Consider the following 18,889-nt stretch of genomic DNA (forward strand, 5'->3'; position numbering starts at 1 on the left):
ATCAGAGAGGGAGACAAACCAACTAAAATATTCTTTATTTTAAAGGAAGATTACGTCCTTTATGTTAACATCCCATTAGCCATGATGTTTGCAAGAGTCCATGGTGGATGAATTAAATTACTTCAGAGTGGAAATCTGGGCTTGCATTCTCTATTTGGCCTAGCCAGGAACCCAGCGGCCAAAACTATTTTGCCAGCCAGGCACTGTACGCCCAATAGGGCCTCCAAAAGTGATACCTTACAATAATTTTATTGGCTCCAAAATGTTTTTTAAAATTACAAACTAAAAAATAGCTTTAATAAAAAGTTTATCATCCTAATATTATGTCAGCTTCATTAATTGTTAATTATCTCATCTTTATAAAATATTCATTTAATCTGACAATTTGACTTTTTAGAAGAAAATTAGATTTTATTACCTCATAATAATTCCTGGGTGTGCATGATTACTGAGAAATAATTTACAATCATAGATTAAACATGTTCTGCAAATTCCCCAGGAACCCCTTAGGCCATGTATAGGTTGTGAATTCACCCCTTTATTCTTTAAAAGTCCTATTTGAATACCTTTATCCTTTTTTTTTTTTTAAGATTTTATTTATTTATTTGACAGAGAGAGAGAGACACAGCGAGAGGGAACACAAGCAGGGGGGGTGGGAGAGGGAGAAGCAGGCTTCCCACTGAGCAGGGAGCCTGATGCGGGGCTCGATCCCAGGACCCTGGGATCATGACCTGAGCCGAAGGCAGACGCTTAACGACTGAGCCACCCAGGTGCCCCTGAATGCCTTTATCCTTATGAGAAACTCAGGTGCCCACAAACACCAGAAAGAAATGGGGTGGGGGAGTGTCCTGAGAATTCCATGATTATTCTTCCAAACAGATAGACCACTGGGCCTCATTGGTGTGAGTTCTCTCTACAGATATGAAAACAGCTAGAGTTTAGGAGGCAAGAACTGTGAGGTTTTTGGGTCTTTTTTTAATGTACTCTTTCCAGTACATTCTACAGATTTATCAGTTCAGGCAAAGAGAAGATGGTACAGACTCATTGTGGCTGGGGATTTATTTTTACTTTCCCGTTTTTTCAAGGATGGGCATCCATTTGGGACCACTATGGGCAGAAACTGGGTTGGCTTCCATTAGCCTTAGTTGATGGCTGAGAGCGAAGGTGGGCTCTATTTGAGTAACAGGAAGTCCTTGGGAAGGAATTAATTAGTACATACACTGATGATCATTAGTTTCTAAATGTGGAAACAAATTCAATACTGTCTTCAAAGCATTTGTTTTAATCTGTCAGCCCTACTGTCCTGTGGGGAATTGACAAAAATGAAGTCTCATAACTGGGTCAGTAATTGACCATATTTAGACAGATTTTAATCCTGCCCCTGTTTCTACCACTTTTTAATTGTGTGGATAAGTAATACAGAGAGGAAATAGATATTTTGAGCCATCTTAATTAGTTTTGTTGTCTCACACGTTTTGACATCCCGTTAACATGTTGCAAGGCATTTTGATTTGATAAAATGTGCTGTTAACAAAGGGACTTCCCATCATGCTTTATCGAAGTTGAGTGATAAAAAAATAAAATTTAGTAGCACTAGAGCATCTCGAAATTTAGTCTCCAAGAGAGAATTATATTTGCTGTACACCTGTTCTATGCTCTTGTCTGGTTCTGGGAAGCCGGGACGACAGCTGCAGGCTCTGGAGACAGAATGCTCAGGTTTGAATTCTTGCTCGTCTGGTTCTTAGCTGTGTGATCCTCCCCACCAAGCTCTCCTAATCTCTGATCATACCCTGTAAACTGTAAAAGGGAGATCATAGAACTACCAACCTCATAGGGGCATTGGAAGAATTAAATGGGATCAACCAAAAAGAGTGCTTAGCTCCACAGCTGGCCCGGAATCAGCACTAATAAAATAATCTAGTAGTTTCAGAAGAGTAGCAGTTGGAGCAGAGTTACAGAAGCAAGATGCCAGGCAATACGAAGCTATTCTTAAATGCTTTTCTTAAAATAAGAGTGTATGTTGTAGAGATACAGCTCTAAGCAGTCATTTTCAAACAGGAGTATGGGCCAGGGTTCCCTGCGGGACTGGTTAAAACCCAGGTCTCTGGGCTCCCCTCCTACCTACAGTGTCTGAATAAGTCTGGGCTGGGGCCAGAGGATTTGCATTTCTAACAAGTTCCCAAAGGTGATGCTGATGCTGCAGATCCAGAGACCATACTCTGAAAACCACGGACGTAAATAAAGTAGGTGTTTAAGTTGTGCACCAAAGACACCGTCAGAGAGAGAAAAATAACAGGAAGACTTGTTTGGAGCGAGTAAGTTCCTATCGTCAAGAAGCAAAAGGCCTCTAATAAATGTAAACTTAAAAGACATAATTTGTCTTTAATTGGGAGGGGAGGGGGGAAATATAGGACTTTGCCCAGATATAAAAATTCAGTGGGAGTGGGAGGTCCAGGGTTCCAGGTACGGAATGAATGGGTCACAGGAATGAAGGACACAGCCCAGGGAATAGTCAAGGGTATTGTGCTAGCGCTGGGGGTGACAGATGGTGGGCACACGCGTGGCGTGTGTCTGCGCTACAGCGGACCGTGCACGGTTGTCGGGTCACCGTGTTGTGCACCCGAAACTGATGTAACCTTGTACGTCAACTGTACTCCAATTGGAAAAGGTCAGTGGACCTGTAAGTGACTGGTCTGTGGTGACACATCAAGTCCAAAGAAGCTATACGGTTAGGATCAGGAATCTTGGAGACATAGCTACTCTTCCTTCCCCTAGACAATGATATCTCCCCCATGTTTATAAACATATGTTTATAGACTGATTATATAGGCTACCAAAGATCTGGTGGTGAGCCCTAATATTTCACAGATTTCCCTTAAACACACACACACACACACGCATACACACACACACAAGTAGTCTTTAAATACTCTGAAAACATTCATAAAATACATTTGAGGGTGACAGTTTTCCTTCTCTCAACTGTCTCCCAACAGTTCAAAGATATATTGGGGTTTCTGGAAAATATGTGCACATTTTAAAAACCAATGTTTTTATCCACCCCGAGCATGACGTCTGAGTGCACAGGACCCAGTTTAAGGATGCACATGCTTACCCTGAACTTGTGTCTGTTCAATGCCACTGAGCTACAGATCGGCATCGACACGTCCTTTTGTTACTCATATAGATCACTTCTGCCACAGACTTCCATACATAGGCTTTATAAAGAATATAAAATAATCATTGAACTCATCTCTGCTGTCTCTTATACTTTTCTAGTGTTCTCCAAAAGCAATGTAAACTGTGCATTTTGCTCTTGCAGAGCACATTATCCTATCATTTGAGATTTAACATTTTAACAATACCACCATTAAGTATGAGCCTATAAAATTTCACCTAACGCCAAGGAAGACAAGCAACAGCATGAACTGTCCCTTGTCAATTGGCTTTTGCCCACGTCGTCAGTTTTTGCATGTGTTTTATTGAGATATTTTGTACTTTAGATTCACTCCTTCTCAATTCTTATATCGACTACAGCCAAACCTCCTTTAGTGCTTGGGAGCATGGTTCCGCTCGGTTCTCACCCCTGTTCTCACGGTTTTCTGTTTGTTCTGTTCTGCCATCTGATCTAGAGTCCCCTGGCCCCGCCAGCATCCCGCTGAGAGTTCAGAACTCTTGGCGACGTTCCCAGTTTTTCTCCCAGTCAGGTAAAATGCATCCTGGGTAGTTGTACTTCTTCTGTGCAAAAATCCATGTTGGGGGCAGCCAATAATGTGTGGTATTTTTCTTCATTTCTGATTTCAGAAAAAAAATTTCTGACACACAGTTAGCAAAGAGCTAGTTCTTTGATAATAGCGCCACTTCTACTAAAATTGGAAGGAAATTCGTAGAAACTTTTGGAAGGAAATTTGTAGAATTTTTCTTTGATTTTAAAAATCTAAGGAAATACTATTCAGCTCTTTCTTTTTTAAAAAAAAAAAAACAGACATGCAAAATCATTCTTTGTCCTCTTCTCTTTTTTTTAAACAAGGGTTAGAAGCATTTACCAGGAGTTGGTAATGGTTCTCTTGTTAACTGTGTCCCTCTCTTTACTTCCTGGATGATGTCTGGCCTCTCTCTGTGTGATGATTCTCCATGTCAGGCAGTGAGGGAACCGGGCCAGCAAGCGGCAAGGGAATGCAAGGGGCATTAAACACGAGCACCTACAGTTTTTGCTTCCTATAGTCTAGTCCCTGGTGCTAATTGTTGTGATCAATCCTACTACACTGGTCATAACTCCTTTCGGTGATGGGTACAAATTGCTTCAAGGGTCTGCTTTATTATGATTTCCTAATGCTCTTGGCTTACAAAAAAAAAAAAAAATTGATCTGAGGCTGACATAGGACCCATGTTCCACTCAGAGGATCAGAGAAAAATACTGTTAGAAGCTGCTCACATTGTGATCTTATTTTTCTTTCTTTCTGTACAGTGGAGTCTCCGGGCAGTGAAAAGTCACCTGTAACTACACCTGTAAGTAGCTCATCTTAAGGAATAAGATCCTGCATTGAGTGTGATTTTAATTTGTAAAGTATTTGATTTGCTGAAAGAGGATCCAGTCAAAAATGGGCTCTAAGTGACTGCAGAAGAATAATTAAAAGTCACGTGTAATGCTGTCAGGTGAAATTTGAAGAAAAACATGGATTATCGTTATGCAGAGTTGTGATCATGCCTGGAAACAAAATGGTAAGTGAGTCAGGAGAGTAAATCTAATGAAGGGGACAATAGGAATTAGTATTAAAACATGCAACTTCTCTAGGCATTCAAAATCATTTTTTTAACTGAGAACAGTGCTTCTACATGGTGTAGTGTTGGCGGGCAGGGCCCAGCCAGAACTCTCTGGGAGACCCAAGCTGTTCTTGTTGCACTCCTTCTCACAATCAATATATCCTGAATAACATTAACTGTACATTTAGTTTACAATTTTTAATTTTGATGATATCAAAAAAAGCATTTGCAAAAAGTAAACATCAACGCACATTGATGTTGTAGAAATGGCTTGCTGCTGAATTGTATGTAACACTCGCTGTAGACCTACTCTTCCCTAAACTGAGAGTTCCCAATGCTGGGCCTGTCACCCTTGTTCACCCTCTGAAATTCCCACTGGATTTGGAGCCCTCCTCTGTGGCACCATCAACTGTAGGATTCCCGTGAGCCCCCAGGTGTCGCCGCGTCACGGCCGTCGTACCTTCGATTCCAGATTGACTAACATATGACCCTGCAGATGTTGTATAACTTCTTAGAGCCTTTTCTTCCTTGATTGTGCAATGAGATGATAATCCCACTTGACAGGCGGGTGTGGGCTTTAATTGAAATAATTACATGAAGCGTCTAGTACTGTGGCTGATCCATGAATGAATCCTCCTCAGTGGCTAATCCAAAAGGCCCACCATAGCCAATACCAGTTCTTACCTATAGACAGATTGTGTCACTTTGAGAGTTCCTGAGTGCCTGTGCAGAATGGAGAAAGGGTCCCATAACCCTCAATATTTCCAGCCACATTCCAGAACTAGCAACCATTTGTGCAGGCTCAGTATCTGGCCAGTACCCTGGGGATCTTGAGTCTCCTGGTAAGCTGAGTATAGCCATGTTGGGTGGGAACCCCCAGAAGGCTCCTGGGGCTGGTATCCATGGCACAGGGTGAAGAGTGTAACCTAACGCGTTGATTTCCATTTGAAGTTATGTGGGAGCAACAATGCCACACTCTTCTTACACCCCCCGGGCAGGGGCGGAGAGGAAGCGTGCCCTGAAGAGATACTTTCTTATCTCTGATTCACAGAAACCAGAACAAGAAAGAAGCAAATTACTGACCTAAGTGAATTCTCTGAGAATACCCACCCAAATTTGACATTCTTTCAATGATAAATAGCTCTTCATAGAATAGAAAAGTAAAAGAAATTTGAACAAAAGAGAAGCTTGAAGAGGCAGTAAGCTTTGATTGTGCTGACCTCAGTAGACTCAGACCGTTTTCGGTCAGACTTGGAGTGGCCCAAAGCTAGAGTCAGAGTAGTCTATGAAGGGGAGAGAAGGAGAGGCGTTACCCAGCATGAAGTGGTTCCATCCATTTATTCAACGAACATTTATTGAAGGCCTAAAAGTGCAAGGTTTTGGGATACTTAGGGGGATAAAGGGCCCTCTCTGCCCTTCAGGAAACCCTACGCCAAAGGAAGATACAGATTTGTAAACAGATAAGTTATAGAACAAAGTGGGTTAAATGCTCTCCATTCTTTCTCTAGCACCTTTTGTATTTCTTTTACAATAGCTATCACACTGTCTTCTGGTGTCACTTATATATTGGCCCCTCCCTCACACCCACCCTCTCCCCACACACTCAGTTGTAAGCTGCACAGGGCTGGGACCCTTTGCCGGCTGGTATCCCCATAGTAGTTGCTCAGCAAGTAGTCACCAAAGGAAGGAACGTGATCACTTTTCTTTCTTTTGTGTATCACGAAGTATCTTCCTCTTTATCTTACTCTGAAAATGCTCATTGTTTTTCTGCCTTCCTTTTAAACAAATATTCCCTATTTTCTGCTGTGCTCAGTCTCTCTACCCCACACTCCTCCCTTCTATTTGCTTACTCCTACTTATTCTTGCAGTTACTGCCTAGTGAAATCTGAAAATTAAATAATTCCTAATTGTTGCTCTTTTCTTCCTACTGGACTCCCTCTGGCTTTATTCATAACCACATCCTTTTACCTAAAAAGACAAAGAAGGGCCATGCCCTTGAGAGAGGTTCTGAACATTGTAACTGCTTCCAAGTTTTAGGAAAATGCCAAGTGGAGCCAACCTCTAACACCATTAATTCCAAATTTCTTATCTGGAATCCCATTTGGATGACATTTTATGGCCATCCAAGGGAACTTGGGAAATTTTGAATGATATACAATTAAATAGCTTTTCTCCTACATAACATGCCAGAGCCTTTAGTTTGCTCATGTGCGCTATGAATCCCAAGAGTGGCATACAGGAAATACGTTTCCCTACCCTATTTGCCCACCTTTCCTTGACTTTTTGTGGTCATCATCCTAACCATTTGCAGACACCACAGCAAGAACATCAATGGAGGCTCATATTTCATATGTCTAAATACATTAAAGTTATTAATATTTATATTGTTATAAATCAAGCAACACCCATGGCCTGGCCTGCATTCTTAGCCTGGAGACACTTCCCCGGGCTAGCCCAGCCTTGGTGCGCCTAAATGGTAGCATGGATCTGTTGGGCGCAAGGCAGGGCCAAAGGTGAGCTGGCCCAAGTATCTTGGGCAGTAACTAGACCCATCTAAGCTTTGGACAGGACTGACCCTGTCCAGCTTCTCAGGCAGCCCGGGTAAATAGATTCTGCCTCCTCCCCACCCTGCCCCAGACTCTCCCCCTCCTCCCTAATGCCTCCACCCTCGTCTTGTTGCTTCTCTCAAGATTCCCAGGCAGTTCTAAATGCCTCCCCAAACCATCCCCATCGGAACAAAGGGAAGGGAAGAGGCGCAGTTACTGGGGAATGTGGTTTCCTTGGCACCTACTCTGGGTGTCAGGAGAAGCCAAGTTTAAACACCACAGCCCCACCCCTTTGGGAGGTTTCCCAGAGACCAGCTGTGATTTCTCTTCCCCTGTGGACCTGCCCCATCTCGTATATTCTGTAACCTGGGTGCCCACTTCTCTTCATTATTCCTGTTCATTCACTTGGTGCCAAACTCACAAAGACCTTCAAAAAAAAAAAAAAAAGCCTTTGGGTTTGAATGTTGGTTACGTGGGCCCCAGGGCAGGGACTTCCTCGGGCCTGGATCACAGGTGATGCTGGTGAGCATTGGCGCGTTAAATAACCCACTTTAGAGACAGCTGATAGGGAAACGCAATAGCGGCATAAAAGCTTAGTTCTGTAGTGTGGCAAACACCACTTCTCACAAAAGGCAGCTCTGTTGAAATAAGCTTCCCCATGTGCTGGGACCAGTATCCATATGCAGAATGAGTATCTCATGCTCAGAAGCGTGAATACATTGAAGAAATCACTTCTGAAAGAAAGGAAGCCAAAGCCTTCCCATTGCCAGTGGCTGATTACTTCCATGTTTTTATTAGCTCCAAAAAGGGTCACAGCATCATACCAGCGTCTTGGACGTCAACCAAAGAGGGATGAAGATTAAAAAGTGGTTTCCATTGACAAAGAGGGTCTTTCAGTGTGTAGGGGCTTCTGCTTCCGCACGTCAGTCTGAGTGTCGGTTTGTAAGCTGATTGCGTCCCTTGCCCTGGCCTTGAGGACGTGGCTTAGCTCTGATCACGGTTTTATTTTCTAAGCAGTTTAAGTTCTGGGCATGGGACCCAGAAGAGGAGCGCCGGCGACAGGAAAAATGGCAACAGGAGCAGGAACGTTTGCTCCAGGTAGGACTGGGGTTACTGCTTTGTTTTTTCTATTAGATGCTGCTCTCTTAATTACTATTGTATTAGATAAATTTTTAGCACAGGAAATGCATGGAATTAGATTCTTCTCAGGAGCTGGTGAATCTAAGTCAGTCCATTTTGTGCCTACAACAAAGTGTCCTGTGTCTAATTCCTCTTGCCAGAGGTTACACTGATGAGCACAATGAAAAAGCATAAAGGAGGGCACTGGGCGTTATACACAACTGAGGAATTATTGAACTCTACATCTGAAACTAATGATGTACTATATGTTGGCTAATTGGATTTATATAAAAATAAAAAATAAATTAAAAAAAGAAAAAGTATTTCACTTAAAAAAAAAATATCCAAGTGGTCGCCTGGCTGGCTCAGTTGGTAGAGCATGTGACTCTTAATCTTGGGGTTGTGAGTTTGAGCCCCACGCTGGGTGTAGAGATTACTTAGAAGTAAAATCTTCAGGGGCACCTGGGTGGCTCAGTTGGTTAAGCAGCTGCCTTCGGCTCAGGTCATGATCCCGGGGTCCTGGAATCGAGCCCCACATTGGGCTCCCTACTCAGTGGGAGTCTGCTTCTTCTTCTCCCTTTCCCCTCCACCCCCCACTCATGCCCTCTCTCTCAAATAAATAAAATCTGAAAAAATTAATAAATAAAATCTTTAAAAAAAACCCAAGTATTAGGGGCCAACCGGTCCATTTGTCACCTCCTTAGTGGCCAATCAAATTCCATTCCAAGTAGCAGTGGGAATGAATTATCAAAAAGGTATTTGATAGCATACATGTGAAATAAATTTGGCCTGGGTCTTGTTCCTTAAGTAGAAATGTTTGCTCCACCCTTGGGTAAAGGCTGCTAATTTTTAATTCTAGAAAAGTTCTGGGAGTAAATGTATCATGCTCCTACTTGTTTCAAGCCAGTTTTGTAGAGTAACAGGGCTTCAAAAAGTAACCTAGTAACCTTAGAAACTAACCTGAGTACTTGGGTGTGCCAAGAACTGGCATATTTTTTGGTACTTGACATATCTAGTCTAATTTAATCCTCATAAAACTCTTCAAAGTATGTCTTATTAGCCCCATCTTGCAACTGAAGAAACTAAGCTTCAAAGGAATTATCTTAACTGCTCAAGGTCACACAGTGAACAGTTGTTGAGCCTGATTTCAAGTCCAAATCTGTATGACATTAAAACTCATGTTCTCTCCACTATATTCCCAATAGTACTGATTTTTACTAAAAGATTATAAAGGAGAAAAATGTTAAGTCTCATTAATTTTGATGACTTTACACTGCTGTATTTTACTTTTTTTTTTTTTCCTTATCTTTTTGCTCTGACCCTCTTGGCTTAATTCCCAGGGGCTGGGAGCAGGGGGCAGTTCAGGTAACTAATTGTCGTGTGGCTTTAGGCCTGCCAGTTAAGCTTAACACTTTTCACAATTGCACAGGGGTAAATCTTCAACCACAAATTGCACAGGGATAAATACCAACCAGATTCAGCAAAGTCCCACAGCTTTTGGGACTTTTGGGTCCATTGGGAGACCCCAGACCAGCCCTGGCCACCTGCTAGTCCCTTGAAAACCAGATGCCTGTTCCCCAGCTACGTGGTGAACAGCTCAGAGTGAGAGAGTCTGCAGAGTAAGAAGATAAGCAAGTGTGCTTCCCATGGCGGCGCCCTGTCAGTTACACTCTGAAAGGTGACCTCAGTTGCAGATGCAGACAGATGTATTTTTGTCCTACTGAATTGTTACCCGGGGTGGCACGGCAGGGCTGTGGGCTCTGGGGCAAGGCATATGTGCGAGTTTGTTGGTGTGTGCAGGTGTGTGTATTGGGTATGCATGTATGTATGCTGCCCACCAACGTGTGTGTTGGTGTGCACACGTGCACCGAGGTGTGTGTGTGTGTGTGTGTGTGTGTGTGGTACAGACGTACAGCGTCTTTCATTCCCTGCATCACCTCCGTTCATCCTCCCGGGGAGGGGAACCCGGGGAGGGGTTTTCCTAGAACCAAGAAACTGAAGCTTTGCTTGTTTTGTTAAGTTTTAGAGTCTGTTTCCTCTATTCTGAAAGGCCCCTGAAGTCCCTCTCAGAAACTTTATAAGATTAGGTTTTGAGAACAAAATTTTTACCTGGAGTTACAAGCCCACCGTGAGTTGACCAATGATGGTTTTTCTAGAGCATTCATGAGAACATCAGGCTCCAGATAATCCCAGTAAAGCCCTTTTGCTCCTCAGATAATGACATAACAGGTAATACCTGGAGGAGACAGTGCCTCCCCCAGGAGGATAAAAGACTTGTTTTAGCCTCAGAGAGAAGATTGACAATAATTAGACGAAAACATTTGACTGTGTGTGGTACACTTCAGTGATGTCTCTGTCCTGTCGGGGACACCATTCCCAAGGCATCCAGGGTGTCCGCTCTCATTTCAAGCATTAATCTTAATCTCCATTTAACCATTTCTTCTAGTCAGCTGTCCAAGGGACTCCAGTCACATTTTTAAAGCCATCCTTATTCAGAGTATTTTTTTTTTCTCCAGAAGTGGTGACTAGCGCTGTACTGTTTCTGAAAATAGGGCTGGCAGTTCTGATATTGAAGCCTTCTAATGGGCTGTTTAAAAGCTACTCTTAATTCAGAAGTTACTGAAACCTGGGAAGATTCCATTTTGGTAGAATGGCTACAAGCAAAGAGTAATTCAGCTACTCAGCTAATTATCATCTTGTCTACTCCGGACCTTTATGCATTGTCTGTCTTGTACACCTACAAGTTTTTGTTTTTTTGTTGTTTTGTCTTTTATCAAACTCTCTCAGTAGCCACATATTTCTATTAGTGAAACGGCAAAACTCATCTCTGAAGGGCCCAGCAGAAACAAACCATTGGTTTAGCCTGCTGTCCCAGGACAAAAGCCAAGTTACGGAAGATCTTAGAATCTTTCAGTCTGTCTTTTCTCTTTCCATAAGCAAATGTCTACTCATATATTTGAGAACAAATCTATAACACACCAACAACAGAAAAGAGTGTTCTCTGGTAAGATTGTTATGTTCCTAATATGTTGGAGTGCCACGAAATACCATTCCCCTTTTGTTGCATGAATAGATCAGACTCAGAATGTTGCAACATGAAGATAGTCTTGCGATATATTGTATATGGTGGTTTAGAGGGCGGAAGTGTCCTAGTGGCGTATGCAATGGTCAGTTCAGGAACTATCTGTGGAAATTCTGTAACAGGAGAGATACCAGAAGGAACAGAACAAGCTGAAAGAAGAGTGGGAAAAGGCCCAGAAGGAGGTGGAAGAGGAGGAACGCAGATACTATGAGGAGGTAGGAAATTCCCAAGAAGGAATTTGACTTGTGGTTTTGATTTCTCAAAGTTTATCGGCGCTTTTTTTTGTCTGTGGTGAATGTATGCACGTGGCTGTGTCTCATTCTCCTTACTCACATCAGAGCCCTGTCAGCTTCTTCGAAGAGTCATATCCTATAGGATCTAAAAGACCACAATTCCCCCAAATTTAGTTTGTGGTAAGGGCATGTTGAGTCATGGTCAAGGAAGACAATATAATTTTAACTGTTCTCTAGTCAGAGCGTCAGATTCTTGATTTACCTTAGATGACACGAAAGTATCTATTTGTGTGTTTGCTTGAGGAAAGCATGTTTGGTAGTAGTGAATTAATTTTGTGAGTATAATTTTGATATTGAGGCTAAGTGAATCCTTACTGACTACATTCACTATATGGTACTAAAGAGACTTGGAGGGAGGAGAATTTGGTTTTGTTTGTCTCATTTTTTTAGATGAACAAACTAGACCACATTAGAGAATTGGAAGGGAGCTACATTTAATGTGTATTATCTAAAATTTGTTTATGATGAATTTTGTTGTGAATTTATCTTCAGTAATTTTTGTGCATAATCTGATCCTTAAAAGCATTTCTAATTAGGCTTCTTGAATCAGACTAAGTAATTTGTTTTTCCAAATTAAATGCTAATTTCTAAATCATTGTCCATAGAAAGTGTTATCTGATTTACATGCTTTTAGAAAATAAGACCCCTTTTTTTTAATGCCCTGCTTGTTTGCACATAATCCGATTTTTTTTTTAAGTTCCTTAATGAAATTTTTCTCTTGACAAATGTGATTTTATTTTCTTTTCTTTTTTCCCTTTCATTAATTACTGTCCTTCCCTTTAGGAGCGCAAAATAATTGAAGACACTGTGGTTCCATTTACTCTTTCTTCAAGTTCTGCAGACCAGCTGTCTACATCCTCCTCTGTGACTGAAGGCAGTGGGAAAATGGTGAGACCATAGATTAAAAGCAATTTGTGAAATAAATAAACCTAAATAGAAGTATAAAACAATAAAGCCAAGTTTTCCACCAGTTTAAATGCAGGACTGACTATTTCCCTAGAATCACATCAGCTACCATGTGGCCATTGTACGCCATGGTGCTGTCACTGTCATGGTCAGACTCAGTCATTTCCTGGGGGCGGGGGGCAGTGAAATCATTACTGGGACCAGATCTGCTCCCACAGGCTGGCAACCAAAGTCTCTCTGCACTGGCTGGAGAGATCCTGATTGGTGGAGCCATTTGCTGGAATGTCCCTCTGACTGCTCATCATTCACTCATTCAACAGACATGCATCCCTCTCCTCCACACCATACGTTCCTTTGCACTGGATGGTAGCCAACTGTGTACCCCCCACTGGCCTCCGTGAAAGTTGCTTCTAACCCACTCTTAAAATTCCACATGAAATTTACATGTGTCCTCAAGGGCTGGAGAGAGCACAGAAAGGGTGGTCTTCCTCCACATCCCCCAAGTAAGGTTGTGGATCTACCGAACAAAAGACACACCAAGACTTGAATAGTCTGTAATCTTCATTAAAAAAAAAAAAAAAAAAAAAAAGATGGGCCCATGACAGCCATTTCTCCTAACTGAACAGTCCTATGATTTTGTTTTATTTTGAAAGGTGGGTTTTCTGACCAATTCTCTTTCATGATAACTTTCAAAAGAGATCCAGATTACACATTTATTTCAAATCATTGGAAACCAGTTACTATTCAGTTAATTTGGACAATTGTTCTTTAAATTGTAGGCAATGGGATTGGAAAAAAATGTTTCAAATATCCCATGGCCAGAGATGAGTGTTGTCCAGTGTGTTTAAAAATTATATTCAGGGGTGCCTAGGTGGCTCAGTCAGTTAAGCTTCCGACTCTTGGTTTCTGCTTAGGTCATGATCTCATGGGTCATGGGATCAAGCCCCGAGTTGTGCTCTTTGCTCAGCAGGGAGTCTGCTTGAGATTCTCTCCCTCCCTCTGCCCCACCCCCACATGCACATGTGTGAGCCCATGTGCATTCCCTCTCTCTCAATAAATAAATAATAATAATATTATCCTTGTTTTCTCAATCAGAATAAGATGGACTTGGAAAACTGTCAAGAGGGAGAACAAGAGACAAGACAGAAGAAACCACTCCAAGGGGACAACAATGATTTATTGCTTAAGCCTCGGGAAAATCATCCACCAGAGGAAATGGGCAGGTATGAACTATATCAGGCTATCCTTCTAAATGTGCAAAGCCAGACTCTGCCTGTTCGCTCCGCAGAAAGAGTAACCATTTCTAATGCAAATCATATTCAGCTTTGAAATTATCATTCCAGTAATACATTACGTATTGCTTAAACACACTCCAATAGCTCTGAAGTCAGTCTTTATGCTATTGAATACAAATAGCCTTATTTTTAAATAGGTGAAATCTTTTTTAAGTAAGGGGAGATAGTATATATCATCACAGGAGCACGTTGTCACTTCAAAGCCCCAAATCTAGCTATCATTCACCTGAAATGGTTAATGTGTCTGCAGGGATAGAGGTTGAAATGAGGTCCTAGGATCCTACCCATGGTGGGTTCACTGTGGACCTGGACTTTATCATCAGTATCCTCTGAGCTGTGAGAAGCCACATTTACTCTGGGTGACAATATAAAGGATAACTAACAAATGATTGGTTGTGGATAATTATCCCACCCCATGGGTTCCACTATATTCCATGGGAGATCCAAACGGGGTACCCAGAAACCCCTGGATCATTCAGAGCTAGCTCAAACTGGAGCAGAGTCTGGTTGTAGCTATGGGGAGTAGTGGGTTTATTGATGCCACCCTGAGCCTAACCTAGGAGGGACCCCCAGAATCCCAGGAGGCTGGCAGTACCCTGCCACCAGCAAGTTCTTTATGAGATAGATGTTTGCTCCTGGGGCTCTGAGTTACCACAGAGATATTGGCAAGTGTGCAAGCATGTGCACACATGCACATACACAAGTGTGCAGAGATACACACGTGTATGTGCACACACTGCGTCCTCAGAGAGACCCAAAGACATGAGAGGTTAAGTGTCATTTTCAAAGACTGTCCAATTTGAAAGTTTGGCTGGGGGGCGCCTGGGTGGCTCAGTCGGTTAAGCATCTGCCTTCGGCTCAGGTCATGTCCTGGGGTCCTGGGATCGAGCCCCGTATCAGGCTCCCTGCTCAGCAAGGAGCCTGCTTCTCCTTCTCCCTCTGTCTGCAGCTCCCCCTGCTTGTGTTCTCTCTCTCTCTCTCAAATAAATAAATAAAATATTTTAAAAAAAAAAAAGAAAGAAAAGAAAGTTTGGCTGGGAGCTGAGCCCTTCTGGTAGGATCTGCTCTGAGAATTCTCCCATTTCCATCAGCCAGAAGACTGGGTGAATTGGAGACACAGGAGCTTCGGGCCCGTGTCCAGAGTCTGCAGAGCCTTAGGAATAGCACATCTGTTTTCAGTTTCATGAAACAAAAGCCACTAGTCAGGAATATTTGAATGATGCTGCTCAGCATTACACATGAATTTTCTCTGCTTCTCCAGACAGTCCCTGTTATCTCCAGAATCTTTGTTTCCCCAAAAACATTTTTAAACTTCCTCCATCTCCTTCCTTTGCACACAGAAGCTACTGTGAGGCCGGTGAATTCTCATGGGCTGCCCAAATCCTGTGTGGCCCAAGTGATTTCTACAATAAGTCCTCTCTTATAAAAATCTGGGAGATTCCAGTTAGCTCTGGCATGCCTTGAAATGGTTAGAATGAAGAGCTTTATGGCCAGGGAGGTGATGAAGATGTCAGAAATGATGGTTTCTCAAACTTATTAAATTGATGGATAATGAAAATGTGTAGGATTTTCCAGCACTTTAAATCTGGTTTAAAATGAAAAGAATAAACATTTAGTTAGTCCCACTTCTTTTTTCATATTGTAACTGGGTATTTCTATGCCCTAAGGGATAGGATAAGTTCAGTTGCTTTCATCTCTGTTCTGAAATATACTTGTTTATCTCAACAGCCTAACTCAAGGGGCCTTGGCTCATTCTAAGAATCCCGTATCAAAAGGAGTCCATCAGGACCATCAGCTGGATACAGAAACTGGGGCCCTACACCGTGGGATGAACTCACAGCTAGCTCAGGGTAAGAATGGCTATTTAAACCCAATAATTAAATTATTATAAGAGCCCCCCCCCCCAACACACATGGTTCAGACAGGTGTGAGTTCTACTGGCTGCAAGCTTCTCTTGTAGCTTATGCTAAGCAGCACAGCGAAGAGATTCCCACCACTGTGGGCCCACAGTCTGTATGAACTCACGGTGGACCCCAGTGGGCTTTAGGGCTTTCAAGAAAGATGACCTACAAAGCACTAGGGTGAATGCTTAGCTACTGAACGCTAAGTTTATGTTCTTTATGCTTTCCTTTGCCTCAGATCCATCCCAGAATCAGCAGGTATCGAACCCATTGATGCACATTTTAGAAGATGTGAAGCCAAAAACCCTCCCTTTGGATAAAAGCATTAACCATCAGATGGAGTCTCCGAGTGAAAGACGGAAGTGAGTAGCCAGATAAGATGCATGTGGAATTCCTTTGTTTTTTAAAATTTATTGACTAAGAATGGGGGAAAAAGACTGTGAGATGGCAAGATGTCAGCAGTCTTTTTGTGCTTCTCTCCACTGACTCTGAGTGATTAGATAATAAGTATTTATGGATGTTTGAGACAGTCTTCCTGGCAAATAAATATGCACTCTGATTTTTACCAATTTGTAAGAGCAAAGTAATGTTTTTAACCTACAAATCTAAACATTTGGGAAGAATTTGCAGGCCTGTTGTATAAGTGATTTATTTAAGTGAATTAAATTGTCTCAGAGCCTGTTGACAAATTTTCTTTCAAGGAAAAAAATGTTTTTTCTCTCATTTACATGCTCTCCCATGAAGTAACTACCCCAGGCTGTATTCTCGTTTTATAAAAACCGTATTATTTTACAGTTAGAATAGTTCCTATCATTTTTGAAGTCTTTCAATATATAATAGGCACTGTGTTGAAGGGTTTACATATCTCTCCCCTTTTTATATACATTAATTCACTGAACTCTTCCAGTAACTTTACTGGGTCTTTTTTCCATTTTAGAGCTGAGGACATTGAGGATCAGGGAAATTAAATAACTTATCCAAAGTACTTGACTGGATAAGTGGTGGAGGAAGTCAAAATGAACCCTAGTTCCACAATAAGATCATATTTGGGCCAGAGGTTCCTTGTAATCAGTTTTAAAATATGTAACATTCATGATGCATTAACCAATCATTCTACCTAGAGCCAGACGACCTGGATTTAAACTTTGACTCTGCCACTTGCCTGCATAGGACTTTGAGCAAGTTACTTAATCTTTCTCTGCCTCAGTTTCCTCATGTGTAATATTAGTACCTACCTCATAGGGTTTTGTGCCTGGCAAATGATAGGTGCTATATATGTTGGTGGTGGTGCTGATAATGCCAAATGATGGTGATGATAATGATGGTGATGATGATGATGGTGATGATGGTGGTGGTGGTGATGATGATGGTGGTGGTGGTGATGATGGTGGTGATGATGGTGGTGGTGATGATGGTGGTGGTGGTGATGATGATGGTGGTGATGGTGATGATGGTGGTGGTGATGGTGGTGATGGTGGTGGTGATGGTGGTGATGATGATGATGGTGATGGTGGTGGTGATGGTGGTGGTGATGATGGGGTGATGGTGGTGGTGATGATGGTTATGATGGTGATGGTGATGGTGGTGATGATGGTTATGGTGGTGGTGATGGTGGTGGTGATGGTGGTGATGGTGGTGGTGACGGTGGTGGTGATGGTGGTGGTGGTGACATCTTTTTACCTTATTTATTATGTTACACTTTTTTTCTCAATATAGTGTTTGAACCATTTCCCCTTTTCTCTTATGTGTATCCTATTTTATTACTATCTGTCCGGATGACACTCAAAATCAATAGAAGATAAAATCACCTAGAAGTAATCATTGTTGTTGATTACTGCTCTGATTTTCAACCTTTTTTAAGGCAATGTACTTATACTTTAGGGTATTACATGAAAAGCTGATACTCCGGAGGAGACAAGCTCTGCCTGAGGAGGGAAGTTGGAGTGGGCAGGGGCTCAGGGAGTTTTTCTGAAAGCAGTTCCAAGACAGATGGACTGGTGCTCTGTTCACTTCTGTGTTGGCATTTCTCTTTTCCTCCGTCTTTTCTGTGTTCTGTCCCTTTCTTCACAAAGGAAATGAACTCTTAAAAGCAAGAGCCCAGACAAGGCTCATGTGCCACCACAGAGCAAGGCTTAATTGTAGGCAAAGCTCATGTGGACACGAAGAGCACCTGTCAAACCATTGCGGTAGCTTCTAGCTGGGGACCATTCTGCTGTGTGGATGTTCATGACCTAGCAGTTATTACATGTTTTGAACATTACCCCTAATCACATGTACCCATGATGAACTTATTGGTAGGGGAGAAGCCACCTCGCTAAAAAAATACCTCCAGTAAAGCTCCGCCCTTTAGCTCCTTTAAGAGCTTTTGCCTATATCCCTACTCATCTCTCCCCTCCCACCCAGACCAGGATTTTTATATCTAACCCAGCATGCAGTGTTAACTAGCAAAGTACCTGGCAAAAAAATAAAGATTAGAAAGATATTTTGTCTTTCCTGTCCACCCGTGCCAGCCTGCTTTTGATATTATGCAGCCGATGCGTGTACGGTCTTTGCTAGCTGGAATGACTGTTTTTGTTCTTCGTTAAAAAATCACCACGAGGGCACTGTGTTGTTTCTTATTTGGTTGTCAAGGGAGTGTTTTTGTTTTGTTTTGTTTTGTTTTAATTCAAAATGTCTCTTCTTGTGGGATGGGCTTCTCTTCTCATAATTTTTGGCTCCTTTACCGTGTTACAGGAAAAGCCCTCGAGAGAATTTCCAGGCTGGGCACTTGTCCCCTTGTTCTCCCACCCCTCCTGGCCAATCACCAAACAGGTACAAGAGGTTAAAAAGCCTTTCTGAGGCTGCTTGGTTTCACCTAGCACCTGCTGAGCATGATTTCAACCCAATGAGTGCTTCCCAGATGATTCTGAGAGATTTGTTCATCTACCTCTATTCCTACACACACACACACACACACACACACACACACACACACACACACACA

At 42.2% G+C, this 18,889-nt stretch overlaps 1 protein-coding gene across 8 annotated transcripts in view; it reads left to right on the forward strand.

Moving 5' to 3' along the window:
* The window catches only part of LIMCH1 (LIM and calponin homology domains 1), a 319,011-nt gene that overhangs the window by 288,184 nt on the left and 11,938 nt on the right, over positions 1-18,889 (forward strand). For 3 of the 8 annotated variants that reach the window (XM_032400265.1, XM_032400258.1, XM_032400262.1), the window contains 8 exons: positions 4,469-4,509; positions 8,328-8,408; positions 11,634-11,726; positions 12,588-12,692; positions 13,806-13,933; positions 15,734-15,855; positions 16,145-16,268; positions 18,640-18,717. In XM_032400265.1, coding sequence (XP_032256156.1) covers positions 4,469-4,509; positions 8,328-8,408; positions 11,634-11,726; positions 12,588-12,692; positions 13,806-13,933; positions 15,734-15,855; positions 16,145-16,268; positions 18,640-18,717 — 772 coding nt within the window. Of the gene's footprint in view, positions 1-4,468; positions 4,510-8,324; positions 8,409-11,633; positions 11,727-12,587; positions 12,693-13,805; positions 13,934-15,733; positions 15,856-16,144; positions 16,269-18,639; positions 18,718-18,889 lie in introns of all 8 variants that reach the window. The other 5 variants (XM_032400260.1, XM_032400263.1, XM_032400261.1 and 2 more) reach the window with 3 other exon arrangements.

This window comes from Phoca vitulina, unplaced genomic scaffold, assembly GCF_004348235.1.
Source record: "Phoca vitulina isolate PV1807 unplaced genomic scaffold, GSC_HSeal_1.0 scaffold3, whole genome shotgun sequence".
Taxonomy (NCBI): Eukaryota; Metazoa; Chordata; class Mammalia; order Carnivora; family Phocidae; genus Phoca; species Phoca vitulina.